This window comes from Pristis pectinata, chromosome 1, assembly GCF_009764475.1.
Source record: "Pristis pectinata isolate sPriPec2 chromosome 1, sPriPec2.1.pri, whole genome shotgun sequence".
NCBI classification, from domain to species: domain Eukaryota; kingdom Metazoa; phylum Chordata; class Chondrichthyes; order Rhinopristiformes; family Pristidae; genus Pristis; species Pristis pectinata.
The window spans coordinates 107,671,402-107,696,057 of NC_067405.1; the positions used below are offsets into that span (position 1 = coordinate 107,671,402).

The 24,656-nt window shown below is 39.7% G+C and overlaps 1 protein-coding gene across 2 annotated transcripts in view; it reads left to right on the top strand.

Annotated features, from left to right (window-relative positions):
- slc25a21 (solute carrier family 25 member 21) overlaps nucleotides 1-24,656 on the top strand; it is a 349,901-nt gene that overhangs the window by 302,665 nt on the left and 22,580 nt on the right. For both annotated transcript variants that reach the window (XM_052038253.1, XM_052037425.1), the window contains exons 5-7: nucleotides 3,112-3,178; nucleotides 13,511-13,570; nucleotides 21,724-21,831. In XM_052038253.1, coding sequence (XP_051894213.1) covers nucleotides 3,112-3,178; nucleotides 13,511-13,570; nucleotides 21,724-21,831 — 235 coding nt within the window. The remainder of the gene's footprint in view (nucleotides 1-3,111; nucleotides 3,179-13,510; nucleotides 13,571-21,723; nucleotides 21,832-24,656) is intronic.

A 24,656-nucleotide genomic window follows, 5' to 3' on the forward strand; every position in this document is an offset into this window, starting at 1 on the left:
ATGAACAAAACCATTTTGTCTTTCTTTTGAATTTCATAGGGTAGAACTTTCACTTTGGGCAAAAGTAGGAAAATGTGTTTGAAATATATTTGAAATCGCACAAATTGGATTCTGCTTTGTGTTTTCACTGAAATTCATTCATATGATCACAAGAATGAACTTTTCCATGAACCAGCAAAATTTAGCAGCACTTTTTTTTAAACTATTTTTATAAAATAATAATTCTGGTTATTTAAGATTGCTGGCCTTGCTTCACCAATATAATTGAAAATGGGTTTATCTTTTTTTTATTAAGATTATCCAATCTACTGGTTATGAACAATCTAATTTCCAATCTACTGGTTATAAACAATCTAATAAAGTCACCTAAAATAACTTTAGTTTTACTAGTTCTCTGTTAAAATTAGTTGTAGCAGACGGAAACTCAATCCTACTGGTGATTTTGTTTTCTTAATAAATGATAATCACAAACTCAATTTTATTGTCTTCGCACTGTGTAACATATATAGTTAATCTATCACAGAATTTCCTATGTTCTAGCACAGTAAATAGATCTTGGAACATTATTGATATTAGGGTTTTATTTGGGGTGGCAGTGGTGGGAAAAGTTTGGCAAAATGTTTGTTCTAGAAATAACTTTTACCTGAGGTTAGTCATCAATTTTAGATTAAAAATGGTGTTAAAGTCCTTATTTGCCACTGACCCATTTTACTGTGATTGAAAAAAAATGGTTCACAATTGATGTTGAGGACTTTCCCCTGGAATCACAAAAGCTCCCTACTGAATTTTCTTCAATGAGCCACTGTGCTTTCCCATGCCACTTTGAGATTTTGCCACAAAAGACATTGAACAGTGCAGAAAAGTAGTGCTGATGTAAAAGATCAGCCATGGACTCATTGAATGGTGGTGCAGGTGGAAAGGGCTGAATGAGGATGAAGTTTTCTGAACTTGCAATGTTCATTGTCTGTAAATCCTGATATTGTCTGTAAGCCTGGAAACGAGAGGTGTTATTGTTGTTTGGTGCATCGATCTCTGCTCTGGAGAAGCTGAAAATGAACCTTCTGATACCTTCTCAATCCTTCTGATAGCCCACCTCCTTTACCAGACAGTCACAGGCTTCATTTCTTCTGGAAATCTTCTCTCGGCAGCTTCAATATCATAGTCTCTCAGCCACACATGGCCCAATTATACCTCCTCCCTAAGATTCACAATCAGGATTGCCCTAGTAGACCCAATATTTCAGCTTGTCGTCCCATGGAATCATTTCTTCCTTTATTTTCACCCATTTTCCAGTCTCTTCCCACCGACATCTGCAAGACTTTTACAACCTTTGCCATTTTTAACAGTTGCTGGTGTCCCAATTTCAACCAACTCATTTTCACCTTCTATACCACTGCCTACCAGAACAGTTCAAGGAACCATCACATTCCTCGAATGCAGGCCAAACTTAGCCCCCTTCATCATCACCCACCTCCAACTTCTTCATTGACTCTGTACATATCCACTAAATAAAATGGAACTTTGTCTTTATGGGTAACATGGAACATTTTCTCTTGCTCTCCTCCTCGGGAGCTCTCTCTCTCGCCTCTTTTTCTGGAAGACGGGTGATTATATTGTTGCTGCTTCCTGTTGTTGACTTGAACTGGAAAATTTCTTCCCTTGGCTCCAATTTCTACCTTACTTTCACATCATGTGAACCATTCATGACTTCCCATCCCTTTCTTACAGATATTATTTGTCCAGCTGAGTATTCCAGAACTCTATTTTATTTCATGAAGTGCATAAACCACAGTCTTTTCCATCTGTGTAACCTTTGAACTTTGCATTGCTTTATTGGTGGGAGCTTTATATCTGACTTATTAAATACCTGGACCACCTGGAAATATTTATAACAGCCACTGATCAGCACAGAAATGAAAAGCTATTTTATTCTATTGCATTTGTAGAATTGACTATGAAAGGCCCCAAATATTGCCACAGAAATAATTAAGAAATAAGATGCTTGTTTAAGTCATGTCTGAATATTTAGTACTGGTGTAAGCATTAAGAATTAAATTTGGCAGTAGATTAAATGAAGAAAAAAACTTTTCTGAATATTTACTTAATAGTGATATGCTCACATTTAAATAGAAGGTTTGTTGCTGGAACTGCAGTTGCTGGAAATAAGAAATAAAAGAGAATGCTGGAAGTACCCAGCAGGTCAGGCAGCATCTGCGGAGAGAAAAAAACTGAGTGAATGTTACAAGTAAATGACCTTTCATGAGAAGTGGCCAGTTCTAATACAGACTGTTTAAGCAGTCTTTTTCTTTTTCCTCTGTCTTCATTCATTCCCTTCGACAGATCAGCTACAATTGACAAGTCTTCACCATCTGCTCCCAGATGGAGCCAACACCATTTTCAGAGATCCTTGGTCTCCATCGTATCATAAATATTTCTTTTGATCTCTCCAGCCCTCCCCTTCTCAGAATTTAAAACATCTTTTATTTCTGACTTTACCTTGCTTTGGTGAAAAGTCAAAACCTTAACTCAGTTTCTCTCTTTTCACACTGACCCTCTGGTATCTCCTGTATTTTGGTTTTTATTTCAGACTTCTAGCATCCACTGTCTCGTGCTTTTCAATCTCTTATGTGTAATTGGTTTAGCCATGTAAAGCCTTACTAGGCCTCACTCTGTGAACACTATGTCATGACTTTGAAGCACCCTGGAGAGCAAAGATAATTCCTTCCTTTACTACAAAGTGTCTCTTACAGCTCTTTTACCTATCGCTACTTAATTTCTCAATATCTTTGACTGCTAAAAAGACTAGTGTCCAGAAAAAAAATCCACAAAGAAATTGTTTTCTTTCCTTATGAATCTATGATGGCTATACTCAGAAACTGAGTATTTATCACAAGTAAGACGTAAAAAAAAACAGCCACTTCTGCCTTAGTAAGCTATAATGTCAATTGTTTTTCATCATGCTGACGTTGGAAACTGTCACCATTATTATTGGAGAAACAACACTAACTAAGATTGTTTTCACACACTTGGATTAACAAACAATGTGACATCTTACTAAATTATTTAATAATGTTTTTAATGTGTAAGTTATTTTTTTCTATCTTCAATTAGGATTTTTGGCTTTTACAAAGGAATCTTACCTCCCATCCTGGTTGAGACACCTAAAAGGGCTGTGAAGGTAAGTGCAATATACTCTGACAATAACTGGAAGCTGTGAGGCTGAAGTTCCCATCACCAATCCAGGAGAACTGTGGCAATAGGCTACAAATAAAATGCACCCTGGAGACAATGGGAGCTAGCCTTTTCTAACAGAACATGTACTTAATCCACTGACATAAGACAGAGCATGGCCAAGAGGGAAAGTCGTTGGCTGGATGTTGCTCGTCCCAGACCCGATGGGATGTTGAGCAGAAAACAAACTGCTGGAGGAACGCAGCAGGTCAGGCAGTATCTGTGGAAGCAAAGGGAGTCTGCACATTCTTACTCTGACCATGTAGGTTCCTTCTGGGTGCTCTGGTTTCCTCCCATGTCCCAAAAACATGCTGATTGCCAGTGATTCAGCAACTAAATTGCCCCTAGTATGTAGTGGGTGGCAGGAGAATCGGGTTTGTTAATGGGCATGTGTTAAATAATAGATTAAGTGGGAGAATGGGATTGATGGGATTTCTCTGAAAACCAGTACAGATTTGATGGGCTGAATGGTCTACTACTATGTCATAAGGAAATTTGACAATATGAAAATGGTAATGATTTTAATTAATAAGTAAAATAAAAAAAGCTCTTACCTGCAGAATGCATTTTCATCCAGGTCAGTGTACCCAATCAAGTGAATGATATTGTGCCACATCGGACAACCAAATACCTTAGCTCAATATATTTGTGCTGTGCCCCTAGACTCAGTGCAGAGGTCAGATGCACTGGCGCGTTTTGTATTGCCGCACAGCAATGTTGCTCATCCCAGACTTTATAAATAAAGTGCCATCATAAATCAATGAATAAGTTATTGAAAAGTGATTTTTCGAAACATTAGTCCTCAAGGAACACCAGGAAAAAGGAACAAAGGGAGGGTCTGCTGTTTTCATCCCTTCAATGTAGCCTCGAATATTCTCAGGAAGAACTAGAAATGAATTTGTACCTCCTTACACCCAGCATGCCAATATAATGTGTGTTGGGCATAGAGGATCACTTGCTCTAAATTTAATACACTATGTAAATGTGCTGGGGGAGGGGAGGGGGAATGATTGGAAGATAGGCTGGATTATTGGTGTCTGGAGAATATAGGGTCCAGATTAACCAATCAAGTTCCATAGGCTAATTCCAATTTTTTCAAGATAATGCTGGAGTAATCCTAAAGACATCTGCAATTAATTAGGATGTACTTTGAAAATATTTCTATTTCTCCAAGCAAATTTCTGAGTGACTTTAGAAGCACAGAGCATTTGATGCCTCCTAACAAAAAATTAGTCCTGGTTGAACGTTCACTTTACCAAAACTTACCCGGTTTTAAACTATTTTTGCAGTATCAATTGTCCGGTATTGAAAAGTTACCTGATATCTTTGGAAACTTTTTTTTTTGTTTTTTTTCTTCTTCTGGAAAATAGCAGATCAGATTGGCTTATCTTTCAGCATGCGATTTTGTTTATTTTAGAAGCCACCTTTATGTTTGAAGAAACATTAGCCTCTTTTGTTTATAACTTGATATATTCCTTTTGGATCAGAGGGCTTTTCAATCAGAGTGTCACAGCTGTAAAGTAGAGAGAAACAAAGTATGCTATTGATTGAAGACCATCATGTACCAGAAAGGTCATATTGCTTAATATATTTCACCTGATAGCTAGCCCCTGCAAAACAAGACAAATGCAACAGTTGAAAAATGTTCCATGTCTCACAAATAGGAAATGGTTTCTGTACATAAATAAATAAATAAAACTGCTGACTTTTTTTTACTGGAAAATTGTAGAACTTGGGAGTAGTGTTTATGCAATTAGTAAATTGAGATTTCAACTACTATGTGTTAACTGGATCTAATAAATTAAATTTCCAGTTCAGAATGAACATGCTCAGACCGATAGCATGCAATCATCTGTTGGATGTTAACACTTATGCATGAGAAAGGGAGTAAGTCTTCGTAAAGGCCCTGAGCAGTTAGGTGGTGATAGCCAGTTGCTCAGTTCCATCTGCCTTCACCACAATGTGTTATATCTGTTCTGACATGTTCCTGTGATCGGTGTTTACAGATATATATCATAACAGTATCAGAGAAAATTTACAACCAACAGGAATTTTTACTGCTGCTATCAGTAGTAGTCACTGTGATCAGAGCAATTTAGTGAGGCATCTGCCTTCACAGTTCATTATGGTCAATGTATATTATGGGACTTAACTAATCAATTTGAGTTGTTTTAATATTTTCTGAAGGAATACCAAAATATCATTGTCAAATCTGAAAAGACTGTGATATTAGTTCCCAATGTGTTTATTGTGTTTTTAGTGCCTAGGGATTCCTTATATGCAGCCAGTGCAGGCCCCCATGGATGCATTTGGGCAAATTGCTGCCCAGTAATCAGAGCAAAGTCCAACTCCATATTACAGCAAGAAAGCAGCAAATCACAGAATGGCTGCCATGGAGTGGGTGCAAAGGAAAGTGAGGTTCTCTGAGAAAGACCTGAAGGTATTAAAGATGGAGATAAATACCAGGAGGAATGTTGTCCATTCATATTGGGCCAGGAGGCCCACCAGGGCACTCACAAGGAAAGCAGAAGGTGATTGACTCAGAGTGACACCTTGTGCATTGTGCAGCATTATAAAAAGGAATAACAGGACTTCATGCGATATATCACACTGAGTTCTACAGCACTATTAGATACCACTCACTTCTACGGTTGCTGACCGCGACACACGTTCTCACCTTTCCATTTGCTCATTGTGTCATTCTCATAGGCACTCACACAACCCTTGCTCACACAGACACGCGCATGCTCCTAATCTGCATCTCTGTCACACAAACAGAAAAGCAAGCACAAGCACACATCCTCTCGTGTACACACACATTACGCTGTCTCTCTCATTCATAGACACACACATCATCCTCTTTCTCTCCCTCTCACTCTTAGACACACTTTCCTGCATACTCATCCTCTCTGTTTACTCTCACACACACATGTATGTGCATTCTCTTTTTCACTTGCAATCACATACATATTCCCACAATCTTTTCACACAAGCACCAACACATACACACACGCCCTGCTCTCATCCCCACAAACACACGTGCTCATTAATCCAGCCTATAAATCTAAAATACTGTAATGTGACTTTGACTCAATAATTCATTTCTTAATTTTATGTAGACTGTCAATAACTTGAACAAGGCCAACCTATAGGATGTCATCACATTTTAGCACCTCACCAGCTGGATGCAAAGGTTGTTTCTAACTAGGAGAAGGAGACACATTCAAGGGAGGAGTTTCCAAGAAACCTGCCCAATATGCACATCAAACATTAACCCATCCCTGTAATTGATCGAATGTAAACACTTTTGTCAACCTGTCCTGCAAAGATAGTTTGATTGCAGCTTCCCGGGCATCTCTCGTAAAGTTTTGTCTTTGCTGGGTTTGGGGAAACAGCCCTTGTTTACTCCCAGCACAGTTACAGCCATTCTTGGAGGAGGTGGATCGGAAGTAAGTGCAGTCACAGTAAAATGTGGAGGGAGAGGTGGAATGCAATGATGAAGGTGATGCCTGACCCTGCCCAACACCACCTCGCATTCTGGCATCATGAAGGACAAGTAAGACAGGCTTGAGGGGTATATGGCTTTGGCTGTTTGTGGGAAAAGAAAATTTGAAGATGAAGACCCCAATTCCTGACACAAAGTTCATGGTCTGTTGGTCAGCAGTGGTCCCTGTCCTTCAGCACACATTGTAGACAGGGACTACCTGCAGCAGGCATCTCAAAGCACTGACAGGTTATGTACCAACACCGTCTCCACAAAATCCTCCAAATCCACTGGCAGCCAGCTTTGATGGGCAGGTCACCTTGTTCGCATGCCAGAAATTGGCACCCTGCTCCAAACTCCATCATGGCAAAAGATTACCAGAAGGATGGAGGGAACAGTTCAGGGATATTCTCAAAGACAGCTTGAAAAAGTGTAACACATCCACAGACTTGTGGGAATCATGGCCCTTGATGCTCAGAATGAAGAGCGCCCACAAGAACGTGCATTAATCTCAAATACAGTGGCTCACATGTTAAGTGAATCTCACAGATGTAATTATTTTGAAGGAGTTTGACTAGTGATTCCAGGATACTCCTCTGAGGAACCAAATGTTTACAGACTGACAACAACTTTTTGTGATAAACAATCTCATCAGAATGATTGGTTTGCAAGCATGAGGAATGGGAGTTCACGTCCCTGGGACGACTTCCTTGACGTGTTTGAAATATCGGAGCTGCATGCCCACATCAGCACTTGAGAGAAGATGTTTCTGCCTACAACAGCATCCACATATTTTGTACTTCATCCTCTTCTCATATGGAGTGTGGGGATCAGAATGTATTGTGAAGAAATCAGCGAAGATAATGCTTGGTCCTCAGAAGAATATGACGGCCTTTAATGTTTCCGTGACAGCACAGTCAGTCGTAAGTGCCCTCCTGTGCTGAACTACACATTCTGTTCCTTATTGTGGCAATTCATCCAATTGTGGTGCATCTCACAATTGTGTGTAAAATAGCAGAAATAGCATGCAATAGACAGAGCTAAGTGATCTCACAACCAGCTGATCAGATTGATGTTCGGCAGTCCTGCCTTATCTAGTCAGTTCATTTGGTTGTGCTTCATTCGATGGATGATTGAGCAGCCAACGGGAGGAGGAGACTCCAAGGTTGTCCTCCTTCTCAATGATGTCAGGGACCAGCACATTAATGCTGAAGAGAAGCTCATCCTTCTGCTCTTGGACCTCCTCTTGTGATGCCTGTTCATTTGGTGGCTCTTCTCCTAGCTGAATTACAATTTCTCTTTCTGAAGTATACAAGAATGATTACAAAATCTTCACACCTATTGCATGTGTACTGAAGTGGATCCCAGAGTTATGGAGACAACTAAATCCCATTTCCTCAAGGTTGTTGGCATTCTCCAATACTATCATCGTAATGCAATAGCTCTCAAAGTAGTGGCACTCATCTGGAATATTCAATGTACTTACAGGTGTCAAAAGCCTTCTATGTCATGGATAACAGGATAAAGCAATAGCACAATGATTAAATTATCAGCCTAGTAATCTGAATGTCTGGAATAACAATCCAGAGTCCTACAATGAAATCCAATATGGTAGGTGTAGAATCTAAATTCAGGTTAATAACATGGAATTTGTAACAAGTCATAGTGATGATGTCTGCAAAAGCTACTGAATTACCTTGAAAACCAATCTAATTTCAGGAGAAACTACTCCATGTCCTTCAGGAGAGGCAATTTGCCTTCCTTAAATGTTCTGGCCTATATGAGACTCCAGACCATCCCATGGAAATGGCCTGGTGAACCATTCAGTTATACCATAAGCGCAACATTCATACAGAGAATGATTAGAACCAGATGGACCACCTTGACGCAGACAGTACATTCAGAAATGGCAAAGTCCTCCTCACCAACATGGAATCATAGAACCGTAGAAACATACAGCACAGAAACAGGCCCTTTCTGCTCACCTCATCCATGCTGAACATGATGCTCATCGATGCTAATCCCATTTGCCCACATCCCTCTACACCTTTCCTCTCCAAGTACTTGTACAAATGCCTTTTAAACTCTGTAATAGTACCTGTCTCCATCACCTCCTCTGGCAGCTCATTCCAGATATTTACCATCCTTTGTGTGGAAAACTCACCCTCAGGTCTCCTTTAAATTTCTCCCATCACCTTAAACCTGTACCCTCTAGTTCTAGACTCCCCTGCCTTGTGGAAAAACAAACTGAACTATCTATCCTATCTATGCCCCTCATAATTTTATAAACCTCTATAAGGGCCCTCAACATTATATGTTCGAGTGAGAATAAACCCAGCCTATCAAATCTCTCCTTAGAACTACAGCCTCCATTCCATGCAAAATCCTGGTGAATCTCTTCTCCCCTCTCTCTGTTGTTACCACATCCTTCCTGTAGTGTGGTGACCAGAACTGTGTATTATACTCCAACTGCAGTCTAACCAATGTTTTGTACAACTGCAACATACCAAATGCCTTTTTCATTACCCTATCCTACTCACCTGTGTTGCCACTTTCAGGGAGCTATGGACTTGAACCCTAGACTCTCTTCGTACATTAAGGTCCCTGCCATTTAATTTATATGTCCTACCAGGATTTGACTTCCTGAAGTGCATTACATCACACTTATCTGGATTAAATTCTATCTGCAACTGCTCCACCCAACTTTCCAGCTGATCTATGTCCTGCTGTATCCTTACGCAACCTTCTTCGCAATCTACAACTCCACCACTTTTCATATTATCTGCAAACTTACTGATCATACCACCTACATACTCATCAAAGTCTTTTATATATTCCAAACAACAACGCTCCCAGCATCAATCCCTGCAGAACACCACTTGTTACAGATTTTCAATCTGAAAAACACCTGTTCACCACCATCGTCTGCCTCCTTCCACCCAGCCAATTTTGGATCCTGTTTGCCAACATGCCTCAGGTCCCTTGTGCCTTAACCTTCTGGATCAGCCCTACTGAAAGCCCTACTGAAGTCCATGTAAACCATGTCTACCGCTCTGCCTTCATCAATTTTCTTCGTTACCTCCTCAATAAAACTCAGTCAGATTTGTGAGATATGATCTCCCCTGCTCAAAACCAGGCTGACTCCTCCAAATCAGTCCTTGCTGGTCTATGTGAACATAAATCCTGTCCCTCATTACCTTTTTCAACAACTTCCGTACCATTGATGTAAGGCTCACAGGCCTGCAGTTTCCAGGCTTATCCCTACTGCCCTTTTTGAAAAAGGGGACAAAATTAGCCATTCTCTGATCTTCTGGTAACTCACCTATGGTTAACAAAGATGCAGTAATCTCCATCAGAGCCCCAGCAATCTCCTCCCTTGCTTCTGTTTGCACCTTGGGACAGATCCCGTCAGGCCCTGAGAATTTATCGATCCTACTTTATCCACCCTCAATATTTCTAGCATTTCATCCTTTCTGTTCCAGACATGCTTCAGAATATCAGCATAACCCTCCCTTATCTTGCCAGTCTCCACATCCTTCTCCCTAGTGAATATCAATGAGAGGTATTAATTAGGACCTTGCTCAGATCCCCTGGCTCCATGCTATGGTTACACCTGCAGTCCCTGAGGGTACCTATTCTCTCCTTAGCTACCCTCTTGCTTCTAATAAATTTATAAATAGTTTTACGATTCTCCTTAATCCTACTTATCAAGGTCATTTCATGGCCCCTTTTTCTCCTCTGCCCACTACAAACCTCAAGTGACTCATAGATACCAATTTTCTATACATGACATACGCTTCCTACTTTTTCCTGATTGAACCTTCGATATCCTTCATCAACCAAGGTTCCCTGAACTTTCCATCTTTGCCTTTTCCCCTTACAGGGATGTGCTAATTCTGAACTCTTACTATCATGCTTTTAAATGCTTTTCATTTATCAGATATAGTTTTCCCCTCAATCAGCTGCCCCCAATCTACCTCCCTCAGGTCATGTCTTACACCATCGAAATCTGCCTTCTCCCAGTTCAGGGCCCCAACTCAAGGACCAACTTTATCTTTTTCCATGACTGTCTTGAAGCTTACTAACCTACTTACTAAACACTGTTTCCAAAGGGTTCCTTCACAGTCACATCAATCAGCTGCCCATCCTCATTCCCAAAGATAAGTTGAGTACAACCCCATCCTGAGTAGGACTCTCTCCATACTGCTTCAGAAAACCCTTTTAAATGCATTTTACCAATTCCTTCCTATTTAAGCACTTTGCACTAAACCAATCTCTGTCAATATTGGGAAAGTTAAAATCCCCTACTACCACAGCCTTACTGCTTTTACACCTTTCTGCTACCTGCCTACATATCTCTTCTTCTAATTCCCATTGACTATTGGGCTTGAGTATAACCCCGTCAAGGCAACCACCCTTTCTTATTCCTAAATTCTACCCACATAGCCTCATTGGCTGATCCCTCCAGAATATCTTCCCTGAGTACAGTCCTAATGCTCTCCCTGATTAGCAGTGCAACACCTTCTCCTCGTTTGCACTCCCTTCTGTTACGCTTGGAACTTCAATACCCTGCAATATTGCCAGTCCTGCTCTTCTCTCAACTACGTTTCCATGATTACAACAATATCTTAATTCAGTGTGCTGATCTCAGCTCATCGGTTGTACCTGTGAGGCTCCTTGCATGCAAATAAATGCAGTTAAGCGTACTGACCCTCTCATGCTTCCTTTCCTGTTTCTGCCTACCCTTTACACTGGATTTGCCTGTTCTATTTTCTACATATGAATCAGCCTCCACTCCTGCTGCACTGTCATTCCTGATCCCACCCCTTGCCTCTGTAGTTTAAACCCTCTTGTGTAGTACCAGCAAACCTTCCTGCCACTAGCACTAGCACATGCACTAACAAACATCTGGGGGCTAGTACCTAAATTGGGAGAACTGGCCTAGTCAAGCTACAGTCAAATTTAGTTGTATTCACAGAATCAGACTTTACAATGTGCCTTACTCCTCCATCACAATCCTTGGGTATGTCTTGTCCCACCAGCAGGAAAGACCCAGCAGAGGTGGCAGCACAATGGTACACAGATGGGATGGAGTTTTCCTGGAAGTACTCAACATTGACTCGAGACCTGTGAAGTCTCGTGGCATCAGGTAAAACATGAGCAAGGACACCTAATTGCCACTGACTGTACTCCCTCAGTTGATCAATCAGTGCTCCTCCATGTTCAACAACACTTAAAAGAAGCACTGAAAGTAGTTAGGGAACAGAATATTCTCTGGATGGGGAACTTCAATGTCCATCACCAAGAGTAGCTTGGTAGCATAGACTGAGCTGGTCGAGTCCTGAAGGACATAAATTCCAAACTGGGTCTGTGGCAAATAGAGAATGAACTAGCTCAAGTGATAATCCTGCTTGATCTGGCCCTTGCCAATCTAGCAGATGCATCTGTCCATTGGTAGCAGTTACCACAAGATAAGCCTTCAAAGCTAAAGTGCTGTCTTCACACTGAGGACATCCAACATTGCACTGTCTAGCAGTACATTCGTGCTGAATGGGATTTACTCAGAACAGATCCAGCAGCTCAAAACTCGCACCCTGCATGATTTGGCCGATTGTATAATTCCTATGCACAAGACTTCTATCTTAACTTGAATGTTCCTGCTACAAAATCGAACTGTAGTGTAAACCCTGCCACTAGTCCTGTCCCCAGCAACTCATTGGCTGACTGTCCTTCAGTATAGTTTTGTGCTGGGTCAACTGGAGTTGCACACTGCAAAGTTTTCCAATACAAGGAAGAATTGGTTGGTTATAAGACTTGCATTATATAAGCACATATTTGATTCCCTCTCAGGAGAACCCAAAGTGCTTTGCAGCCAATTAAATTTGGAAGTTTTGAAGTGCAATCACTGTTGAAATAGCATCAGTCTGGCCAAAATACCTTATTGGATTCCATTCTGTTACCCTATGTCTTTTTTACTACATAAAAATTGTGATTTGTTCATAAAATCTAATGGAATAAGTTGTAATGATCATATCACAGCTACCAGTTCATTCATCAACCAACGAAATGTTCTGCTACCTTAGACTAATTCCCTTCTTAATGATTCACGACCCATTGACAAGTTGAAAAAGCAGCTGAATCAATTACCTACTGAGAAGCGGAAGTAAGGCACACAATTGTCTGGAAAAGCAGTACTGGTGTAGAAAGGATGGAGTGGGAGGAAAGAGTCCTGTTGGAACAACAAGGTTTAAGGGGGCAAATGCTTTTGTTTTGTTCACTGGGTGGAAAATTTGGAGCTAATGATTTTATGTTAACTGGAAAAAGTGACCATGTGCCTGGTTGTCTGAATGTCACTATTTGCTCAAGGATAACTATTCCTTTTAAAAATACATTAATTGAAAAATGTGGCTCAGTTGCTTTTTTGTTCAGAAAGTAACCATTAACTATTGATCCCTCAGCAATTGTTTCCTTTTTTTAGATTAAAACTACCATGCTCCCCCGACTTATTTCCTTCAACTCTTGTCAGTAATTAATTTTGTAATTTAATTTTGCGTAACCAAAGATCACACAGCTGCATTTATATCTGATTCATGTTAATGTTTTCTTTTTGAATACTAGGCACTTTTTCTTAGAAGCTTTTTCATCTAGTGGACATTCATTTAATACATTTACTTTTGCCTTTGACTGAAAGTGAATCAAACGACACAAGGGCATTTGTTGAAGAAGTTAACAGATATGGTTATCTCATTTGAATGCCTTGAACTGATGATTATATCCTTATGGCTTTGTTTCTAGTTTTTGACTTTTGAGCAATATAAGAAGATATTAAGCTATGCTTCACTGCCAACTGGTGTGGTAAGTACAAATTACAGCTCCTTTCATTGGCATTACATGCAGTTAAATTGGTGATAAATATTTTCGTAGTTGGCACTTTCCTAGAGATGTTGATACAAATGTGAGCAATTTATTGTTACAAAGTTCAGCAATAAATGGTTCTTTAATGCAACACATGGCTTCACTTATTTTTTTGCTAATATTAGTTTACTGTGATTTCCCTTATAAAGACTTAAATAATATAAAAATGTCTTTAATTGAGGTTATATGTTATGCTCAACCAAATATTCATATACTATTAAGTTTTATAAAAGCCTAATAAAAATGCTGTGTGTTAAGTTTAACTCACTGTAAATTTGTTCATGAACTGTCACTCAGCACAGGGATTAGTACCTTTGTCTTCTTGCATTCCTGCTTTCATCTTCCTGTTTACCTGCAGTTGTGTATTTAGGTGTTGAACAGAGTTAGTTAAGGATGAACTTAATAGGGAAGCATACTCAGCAGCCAAACTGTGGCACAAAGCCAAATGTTTAGTATTAAGATTGTTGCTGACTGGCAGATCACCAGACTTCTATACAGGCTTCACAGAAAGCCTTCTACTTTATGAAAAGCCAGGGCATGATTCATGAAAATTTGGAAGGGACTAAGGACATGTTGCTGCAGGGGTTTTTAAAAGTTACATGTAAATAAAAAAAATAAGTGGATTCATAATATTAGAAATCCAGAATTTTAAACTGGTTTTCATTCCTTTTGATAGAATTTCCCACTTGATATCTTTGTTATGCACAGATATGTTGATATTAACCAATGTTGTCAGAACTACATAATTAAAGAGATATAAATCAAACTAAGTTAACATTCTTTTTTGTTATTGTTACTTGGGATAACGCAAGGAACTAAAAAATTCTGATACTGTGAAGTTGTTTTAAGGCTTTAATTTGAACTTCCTGATATTGATCCCAATGTTGAGAATTCACGATAAAAATAAAAAGGGGTAGGCCTTTAGTGAACTCATTTTTAGCAGATGTGGGCATGTATGCAAAGTAAATTGGTAGAAACTTTCCAGTGCCAAAATTAATCTTCAGTCCTGTAAGTGGCTATCTGAGGCCAAAGGAAGGACTGGTAGAAACTATAATTAATAAAAAAAAATTCAAAGAGGAATGAAATGCTTTGGTGAAATGATGATGTACGCAGCCTAAAAACCCCCTGTCTGATGGTGAGGGAGACTGATGCTTCTACTTTCTGGATAAATGTAGGAAATGCTGTCATGTTTGCTACTCAAGGCAGCTCATGCTTTTGGATAGCGATGTAGATATAACAGTCAAATATGGAAGCTGGCACAGCATAAGGAAGCTATCATTGTGGAACTATTCAAATTTGGGTCCAGATGTAATCTGATATTGAGGCATTGTAGAACCATTCAAATTCTGGTCCAGATAATGATATTGAGGGATATAATCACACAGTTGTTCTAATTTCAGATTCTCAGTGCTTTGGCTAGATTGAAAGTTAATGATTTGGAAGTGTCAAAGGGGAAAAATTATTAAAGGAGTAAGTCCCCATTTACTGACACTACAAATTGGTAAATGACTCATTATAGTCATATGTACCAAGACACATTGAAAAGCTTTTGTTTGCATGCCATCCAGACAGATCATTTCATATATTAGTACATTGAGATAGTACAAAAGGAAAAAAAAGAATCCAGAGTATAGTGTTACAGTTACAAAGAAAGTGCAGTGCAGGTAGAGAAATAAGATGCAAGGGCCACAATGAGGTAGACTGAGAGACGAATAAGAGGTAAATAAGAACATATTTTAAATAAAAGGAATTGGGTGCCATCCAGTGAATAATTGTTACAGAATTTATGGAACTGTGAAGCCATGTATAAAACCATCATAATTTACATAGAATATTTCATGCTGCACAGTATTAATTCAGGCAGACTCTCACTAATTAATTGGAGACATGTGACTGCAAATGCTGGAATCTGGCACAAAAAACAAGCTGCTGGAGGAGCTCAAAGGGTCACACAACATCTGTGAAGGGAAATGGACTGCCAAAATTTCAGGTTGAGACCCTTCATCTGGACTGCTTCTTATGAAGAAGAATAGAGGTACATGGCACGTCTGGGAGAGCAAGGCCTAGAGAGAAAGAGAAAGGGCCAAATGGTACTGATGCATGGTGGAGAGAGTAGAATGTAGGATAAGAAGGGAAAACCATTGGGAGAAATGATGAATGGAGTGCAAATACTTGAGATTCTAGCTGAGACTGAAGTGGAAGGCCTGGAAATGGAGCTGGAAGCCATGCAGGACGAGATGGCAATCCAGATGAAGGGTCTCAACTGAAATGTCGATTCTTCTTTTCCCTTCACAGATGGTGTATGACCAGCTGTTTTCCCCTAGAAGTTTGGTTTTTTTTCTGTAAGCAGTTAATTTTTGATAATAAAATAATCCTTGGATACACTGATCAGAATCTGTGAAAATTCACTTCTTAATTGAAAATTGGTTAATAAAATATATTTATCTTTTGAATGAATATAGCCTCAATTCCTTTGAAGTGATTTTAGTGTGTGGGTATTGGTATTGGTTTATTATTGTCACTTGTACCGAGGTACAGTGAAAAGCTTGTCTTACAAACCGATCGTACAGGTCAATTCATTACACAGTGCAGTTACATTGAGTCAGTACAGAGTGCATTGATGTAGTACAGGTAAAAACAATAACAGTACAAAGTGTCACAGCTACAGAGAAAGTGCAGTGCAATAAGGTGCGAGGTCACAACAAGGTAGATCGTGAGGTCAGAGTCCATCTCATTGTATAAAGGAACTATTCAACAGTCTTATCACAGTGGGGTAGAAGCTGTCCTTAAGTCTGGTGGTACGTGCCCTCAGGCTCCTGTATCTTCTACCCAATGGAAGAGGAGAGAAGAGAGAATGTCCCGGGTGGGTGGGGTCTTTGATTATGCTGGCTGCTTCACTTGATTCAATTGGCAGCAATCTTGCCTTTAGAATAACAATTTAGGCAGACATGGCACTGCATTCTGTGGAATAGTTGTACAGTGTAGAATGTAGGTGTAACTGTCTAATATGGCAGATGGCACTCTATAAAGAAGTTGCCACTGTAAGATTATCTGAAGAGTGGAACAATTATATATGGTCCAGATTGTTACCTGATATTAGGGGCTATTATCACACCATTGTCAGCTGCCTCACATTGGAAGCAAATTGTTCATGGCACTATTTTAAAGATGATTTATAAGATTTAAAAGATTAAAAGAAGATTTAAAGACAGATTTTCCTTGGTGACCCTGTCAATATTTATCCTACACTCAGCCTTACTAAATTTAAGCTATTTGTTCTGTATCATTTTGGTGTTTGAGAGACTTTAGAAGGACAAATCAGCTGCCACATTTACCTGCCTTATCAAAAGTCTACCATCTGCAATAATTACTTCTGCTTCTGCCTTCATGTGGTTATTTCCAGACTCCTTTAGTGATGTGCCCCATTTACCCTCATTTGCATGGGGTTGAATTTTATTAGAGAAGTTACATATTTAGTATATATTTGTTACTCATAATTCAAGCCATCCAGCAGTTTGTCGTAAGGAAGAGATAGCCTGCGAATTGCAAATTGCCAAAAGTTAACCCATGTCATCTCTACTGTTAACTTTGTGAAAACAGTAATTGACTGTAAAACACCTTCCTGGCTTTTGTTGCCTTTCGTTGTTACCCTTTTTGCTCATTTAATCATAATTTCCCAAGTCCATACTGAATGGAAATTACCTCTGTAAAGTTGGCATGTGGTAATTATATCCTACCACCGGTGGCTCAGATTTGTGTCTTTCATTTCTTCAAACTTCAGTAGAAGCTTGCACATTTGAGCTAACATTATTTCTTCCCAAAGGATTCCAGGACTTTGACCTTGTAATAATGAAGGGACAGCAGTGTATTTGTCCAAGTCAGAATGGTTTACCAATGAGAACAGAAGAAATAGAAGCAGGAGTAGGCTAAACAACCCCTAAGGCCTCCTCCACCACTTAATACAATTATGGCAGTTCTTTTTTTAACCTCAGACACTTTCCTTCACTAACCCCATATCCCTTGATTACCCTAATATCTAAAAATCAATTGATCTCCGTCTTGACTTTACCAAGTGACCGAATCTATATAGCTTCCTTCTGTCAAGAACTCCAAAGCTTCACTACCCTCAGAGTAACGAAATTTCTTCTCATTTCTGATCGACCAACCCGTTTAAGGTTGTGACACTGGTTCTAGCAAAGGAAACATCAACTCCATGCCTGTTATGGCAAGCCCCTTCTGAATCTCTACATTTCAATGAGATTACCTCTCATGCTTCCAAACTTGAAGTACAGGCCCAGTCTGTTTAATAATTCCCCCTCCTATGACAAACCTGTCAACTTGGGAATCAATCTAGTGAACTCTCGCTGCATTCCTTCGACCACAAGGACAACCTTCCTTTGGTTGGAAGGTCAGACCTACACATAACATTCCAGGTATGGTCTGGCCAGTCTCCCATATAATTAGAGCAAGCTGTCTCTGTGCTTGTTCTCAATTCTTCTTTCAGTAAACACCAACATATCATTTGCCTTCCTAAATGCCCACTCTACCTGCACATTAACCTTCAGTGACTTGTGTACATGGACACCCAGGTTCTTTGAAAATCAACACTTTTTGGTCTCTCACCATTTGGGGAAAACAATACTTTGCCTTTCTATCAAACTGGATGACACTATACTACATGACACTATACTACACTACTCTACATTATACTACATGACATTCAATCTGCAATATCCTTGCCCATTCACTACACCTATTTACAGCCCCTTGAAGCTACTTTGCATGCTCCTCATAACCCACACTGCTACCAAACTTTATTTCATCAGCAAATGTGAAAACATTATCTTTGATCCTCTCATCCAATCGTTACAGAACAGCTGGGCACCCACAATACTGGTCACTGCAGTATCCCACAGGTTACAATCTCCCCCCCCCCCATTCTGAAAATGACCCACTTATTCTTCCTTTCTGTTTTATGTCCGCACCAATACCCACCCTCAATGCTATGTGCTCTAATTTTGACTAGTAATCTCTATTGTGGCACTTTAATGAAAACCTTCTGAAAATTCAAATACACCCTGATATATTCTGCTAGCTACAAGAATTGTCAAACATGATTTCCCTTGCACAGATGTTACTATTTACTTAATAAAAGATTCCAACATTACTCCGGCTAACTGATCAACAGTGAACTGTTTGCTCTCTCCCTACCTTCTTAACTAATGTGATTACAGTTGCTGTCTTCCAGTCTGTGGAAACAGTTCTCACATCTGTGGCATTTTGGAAAATGCCAACCAATGCAACCACAACCACTGGCATTACCTCCTTTAAAACCCGAGGATACAGGTCATCAGGTCCTGGGGGTTATTGGTTTTTCGTGCCATTAATTTCTCCAATATTTTTTGTTAATGTGTATTTCTTTTAGCTCTAGAAGTGAGCTTGGAGATTTTCCAGTGATCTTCTGCTCTTGTCTTTATTAGTACCAGAGATAGCAGGGCTGCTGAAAGGTAAGTGGGTGCAAAGCATTCTCAACTAGATGGGGTAGACAATGAACTTAATTGTCAGTGCACCAATCAACCATTTGTCCTGGATGTTCCTTGTGTGCTCTGTGGCTTTTTCTTCTAATCCAGGTGATGGTATTTCATTACACTATAGTGACCTGAACCTTATAAATGGTAAAGAGTCTTTAAGGAATTGCAGGTGAGCCACTACACTGCCTTTATAACCATAATGTTTATATAGTTGGTCCAGCTCAAGTTTTAGTCAGCAGTGTCCTGAAAAACTTTTCTATAGCAGAATAAGCACTTACTTTGTGAATTAAATCAAGGCATGCTGCTTTTTCTGGCTTCAAACTAGCTTCAGTAAAGAGATTGGGCCAATACTCTCTTGAGTTTAGAAGAATGAGTGATGATCTCATTGAAATGTCCAAAATTCTTGTGGGGCTTGACAAGGTAAATGCGGAGTTGTTGTTTACCTGGCTGGGATGTATAGAACCAGGGGTAACAATCTCAAATTGGTGTTTATTTAGGAATGAGGTGAGAAGAAATTTCTTCACCCAGTAGGTTGTAGAAGCTCAGTTACAGAATATACCAAGATGGAGACTGAGATTACTAGATTTTTGCATATTAAAGTAATTAAGGGATGTGTCATTAGTGCAGGAAAATGGCACTGAAGTAAAAGATCACCCATGATCTTCATGAATTGCAGAGCAAGCACAAGTGGCCAAATGCTTCTACTTCTTATATTTCCATTATTTACCTCATATGTTGGCTTCTGCAATGTTTTGAATTTTCTGAAATGCATATTGCAATATTTATTACCACAGAAGAATGTTCTTCCTCATGAGTAGCTTTTGAACTACAATGAAAGTGAAGTAGTTTGTCTGACTTTATTTTGAACTATTGTGACAAATCATCTTAATCCTAACATTAGAATAATCAATGTCGATTTATTTAGTCCACCATTTGCATATACCATACATTTTCAGCCTATGACTTGTGAATTAACTGTTTGTGAACCATTACCGTCCCTACCTGAATTTCACTTGAATTTATTTCAAACATGTTTTGATTCAGTTTAATTTAAAATCATGGACTTGCACAGTTTCAACAATTCTAACCTCTCTGAGATCTTATTACTTCTATTGTGCTGTCTAACAACATGCTTAATTTTACATAAGCTGATCAGACATTAGCTCTGCCTTTAGGGAAGTTGCCTTGAGCTAAACCAAGGACGTGTCCCTTCTTATTAGATTACAGCAACAGTATGACATAAAAATGGAATTTTGCAGTTAATTTCTCTTTACTTGGAAAATCATTGAACTGGATCAGCAGAGCACTGCTCAAGTCAAATAAAGCAAATCTGATTTTGAAATCTGAACAGACTAGTTCTTCAGCAATGGGATTTAAAAAAAAGAAAAATCCTTGTACTGGAACATGATTTGACAAATCACACATTATCATGTTAATGCATCATTTGATTAAAAACTGTAGGGCTTTGTGGTAGCTGCTGCGATGAAAAGCTGATTTTAATGTTGTCTTAATGGATTGATTTTGAGACCAATGTCTAGAACATTAACAACATTTATGAATTATTACATTAATGTGGCTTTTCTTTGTCTGATATTTTAATAGAGCTATTTAAAAGAACATCTTAAAGGCAGGGAGAGAATTTGAAAGGAGCAGAGGTTGTGGGAAATAATTCCAGAGTGTAAGTCCTTGGCAGCTGAAGGCATGGTCAGCAATGATGGAGTAATTAAGTATGGGGTTAACAACCAGCTTGAGCATAGCTTTCAGATAGGATTATAGGACTACTGGAGGAAATTAAAGGTAGGAAGGTATGAGACTGAGGAGGCATTTAAAAACTTGGATGAGAGTTTTTAAGTTGACCTTTGCCTAACCAGAAAACTCTTCAACTGTTTCATTCTCTCCACTCAGACCTCTTGCTGAACTGAAACGTTCTTTGTTGGCAAGCTGCCTGGGTCACCCAGCTGGTACCTGAAGTTTATGAACTAATGTGGTGTAAGACTTAATATCAGGCTACCTGTTCTGGCACAGGGATTATTCCAGGTTCTCAATTCATGCTGGCAGAATGGTGTTAACCTTTCTGAATGGATGTTGGCAGAAGTTCGTAGAACATAGAACACTACAGCAGAGCAAGCAGACCCTTTGGCCCACCATTACTATGCTGACCATGATGCCAGTCTAACTAATTCCATTGACCTGCATATAGGCTGTATCCCCCATTCCCTGCCATGTGTCTAAAAGCTTCTTAAACATAGTTATTGTATCTGCTTCTACCACCTCCCCTAGCAGTGTATTAGCAGCACTACAGATCGTAAGATCTTTTCAGCTCACTTGAGAGGATAGGCAAGGGCTTACTTTAAAATTTACCTGAAATTTGCTGCTTGAGTGGTGCTGTGCTGCTTCAGTGTGGCATTAAAGTGTCAGCTTGGGCTGGTAGTTAAGCACCTGAAGTAGGGTTTGAAGTTATAACTATCAGACTCAGAGGCAAGAATACTACCACAGAGGTAAGGGTAACACTAATTCAAACCACTGTATTTCCCAACAAGGTATTTATTGACAATACTTTAGATTTTTACAGTGGCTGGTCTGGGATCTGGACTCACAGAAGCAATTGTTGTCAACCCTTTTGAAGTAGTCAAGGTTAACTTACAAGCTCAACGGAATTCTTTTTCACAGGTAAGTGGAATTTGGCTTTTATTACATCATTGATTTTTCATTCTTTATGGTGTTGTACGAGATATGTAGAAATCAGTATTAGAAATCTTAGTAGTGTTGACTCATTGAATTTTATCGAGTATGCTAACTCTTTGTTTGAGATATAGGAGGCATAAACTGACCATGTTTACCTTTCCCCTGACAGATTAAGTCGAGAAAAATTCTTCAATTAACAGAACAAAAACTAAAAATAAGACCTTGGTCAGCAGAGATAACAGTTCAAAAATTCAATTCTATAGCACATTCTTTTTTTAAATTGTAGCATGAAATCTTTTATAATTTTCAAATGCATGCTTTTGTGTGCATGACATGTATGTGCATGAGGCAAGGGTGATGTCAATCTATGTGTCACATACAATTAATGTCAATATGTTAAAAATGATTCATGTATATGCAAATATCAAACTGTGTGCACCATGCACAGGCAATCAGATCTGTTCAGCAGGAACAGACAAGCCCTACACCTGTGCTATTGAAAGGGACCTTTTATTACTTGCACTTTTTGATGGAGGGGAGAGGGTGGACTAGAGACAGTTGGATTTAGCCACAGTGAAGTTTGGAGATGCAATTTGTCAGAACTTTTGGGAACAATTTTTAGGTTGATGCTTTTTTCTTCCCTATACATACAGATACTTCTTTATTTGTGGTCCTACTTTGCACAAACACAGTCATGAGAGGGACCAAATTTAAAGCCCCCCCCCTTACAAAGAAATGAGCCAGAGGAGATGGAGAGAATTCTGTACCAGAGGAATTCTGTTCCAGTGGTGTTTTCTGAGAGCCATGCTCTTGCCTTATTTGAATGAAGATCCATGTATTCAGATACTGAGATTTTCAGTCAGTAGTGACTATCCCTCCTGCATATCACTCCAGTCATGCACCTTACCTCTGTTGCATTGCCTGAGGAAATAGTGTCTGTCATCCTAAGCTTCTTATACACTGGGCCACTGAAGGCAGTGGAAGCTGACATTCACATGTGGCAATGGACAATACGTTGCTGTGTACATCAGAAATTGAAGTAGGCCATGTTGCTTCTTTCTCAGTCTCATTCAGTGAGATCATGGCTGATCTGGTCTTTGGTCCATCCCTCGAACCTTTGATGCCTTGATAAGACATCATGATTCTTTCAGTGATTGAGATGGAAAATTCAACTCCTCCTCTTCCTCACCCCCCCCCCCCTTCTCCTCCCCCTCCTCCCTTCACTTCTCCTTGCATAGAGAGCTTCAGGCATACATGTTCAGAAAGTCATAAATTGCACCTGTGTAGAACTCCAGCCTCCACATGTCAACCTGCAGAGATGAGTACATTTAAATCACCTGAGTCATATAAGGGAAACTGATTTTGGGTGAGGAGGAAGTGATATTTTGAAACAGTAGTTATGACCATATCATTATTCAAAAAAGATAGTAGGGATAGTCCAGGGAATTATAGACCAGTGAGCCTTACGTCTGTGGTGGGCAAGCTGTTGGAAAGGATTCTTAGAGGTAGGATCTATGGGCATTTAGAGAATCATGGTCTGATCAGGTACAGCCAGCATGGCTTTGTGAAGGGCAGATCATGTCTCACAAGCCTGATAGGGTTCTTTGAGGAGGTGACCAGGCAGATTGATGAGGGTAGTGAAGTAGATGTGGTCTACATGGATTTTAGTAAGGCATTTGACAAGGTTCCACATGGTAGGCTTCTACAGAAGGTCAGAGGGCATGGGATCCAGGGAGGCTTGGCCGTGTGGTTTCAGAATTAGCTTGCCTGCAGAAAGCAGAGGGTTGTGGTGGAGGGAGTGCATTCAGATTGGAGGGCTGTGACTAGCGATGTCCCACAAGGATCGGTTCTGGGACCGAGCGTTGGAAAGGGTGCAGAGGAGATTTACCAGGATGCTGGTAAAGTAGAGAGTATACATTATGAGGAGAGACTAAGGAAGCTAGTCTTTGGAGAGAAGGAGGATGAGAGGAGACATGATAGAGGTATACAAAATATTAAGAGGAATAGATAGAGTAGACAGCTAGCGCCTCTTTCCCAGGGCACCAGTGCTCAATACAAGAGGGCATGGCTTTAAAGTAATGGGTGGGAAGTTCAAGGGAGATATCAGAGGGAGGTTTTTTACCCAGAGAGTGGTTGGGGCACGGAATGTGCTGCCTGGGGTGGTGGTGTACATTGGTCAAATTCAAGAGACTGCTAGATAAGCATATGGAGGAATTTAAAATAGAGGGATATGTGGGAGGAAGGGGTTAGATAGTCTTAGGCGAGGTTTAAAGGTCAGCACAGCATTGTGGGCCGAAGGGCCTGTATTGTGCTGTACTGTTCTATGATTCTATGATTATCTTATCTTATGATCTCTGATCTTTCACTGCACATTGATTGTGTGGCAGCTGAGTCCCAGTTAACTAGCTCCTCTGCTCCAAATAATTCAGATTGTGGGCATGGTTAGGTCCTACAAGTCTCTGCTGAAGGAATTGGTTAGATAACACCTCCTAAAAATACTTATTTTACAGTGTATGATATGTCTGCCGTAGGTGATTAGTTGTAAGGTACAAAACGTGATTTGTGTCTGAGAGTTGGTTTAGTGTTCAGTATGTAAGTGTAGGACTGTAATTGATGGTAGATGTAATTAGTGCCTATTTTCATGAATGCCATACAAATTTATGCCTTAAACATTTTTGCAGACTGGGTCCAAATCCTTGGAACATAATTACAGGCACTTAACTCCCTTTCTTCCACCTTCCATTGACTCTTCATTTGGTTGTTGTTGGTTTCCTGGACCCTGCAGGATTTGGGCCCTCTGTTCAGCTTTT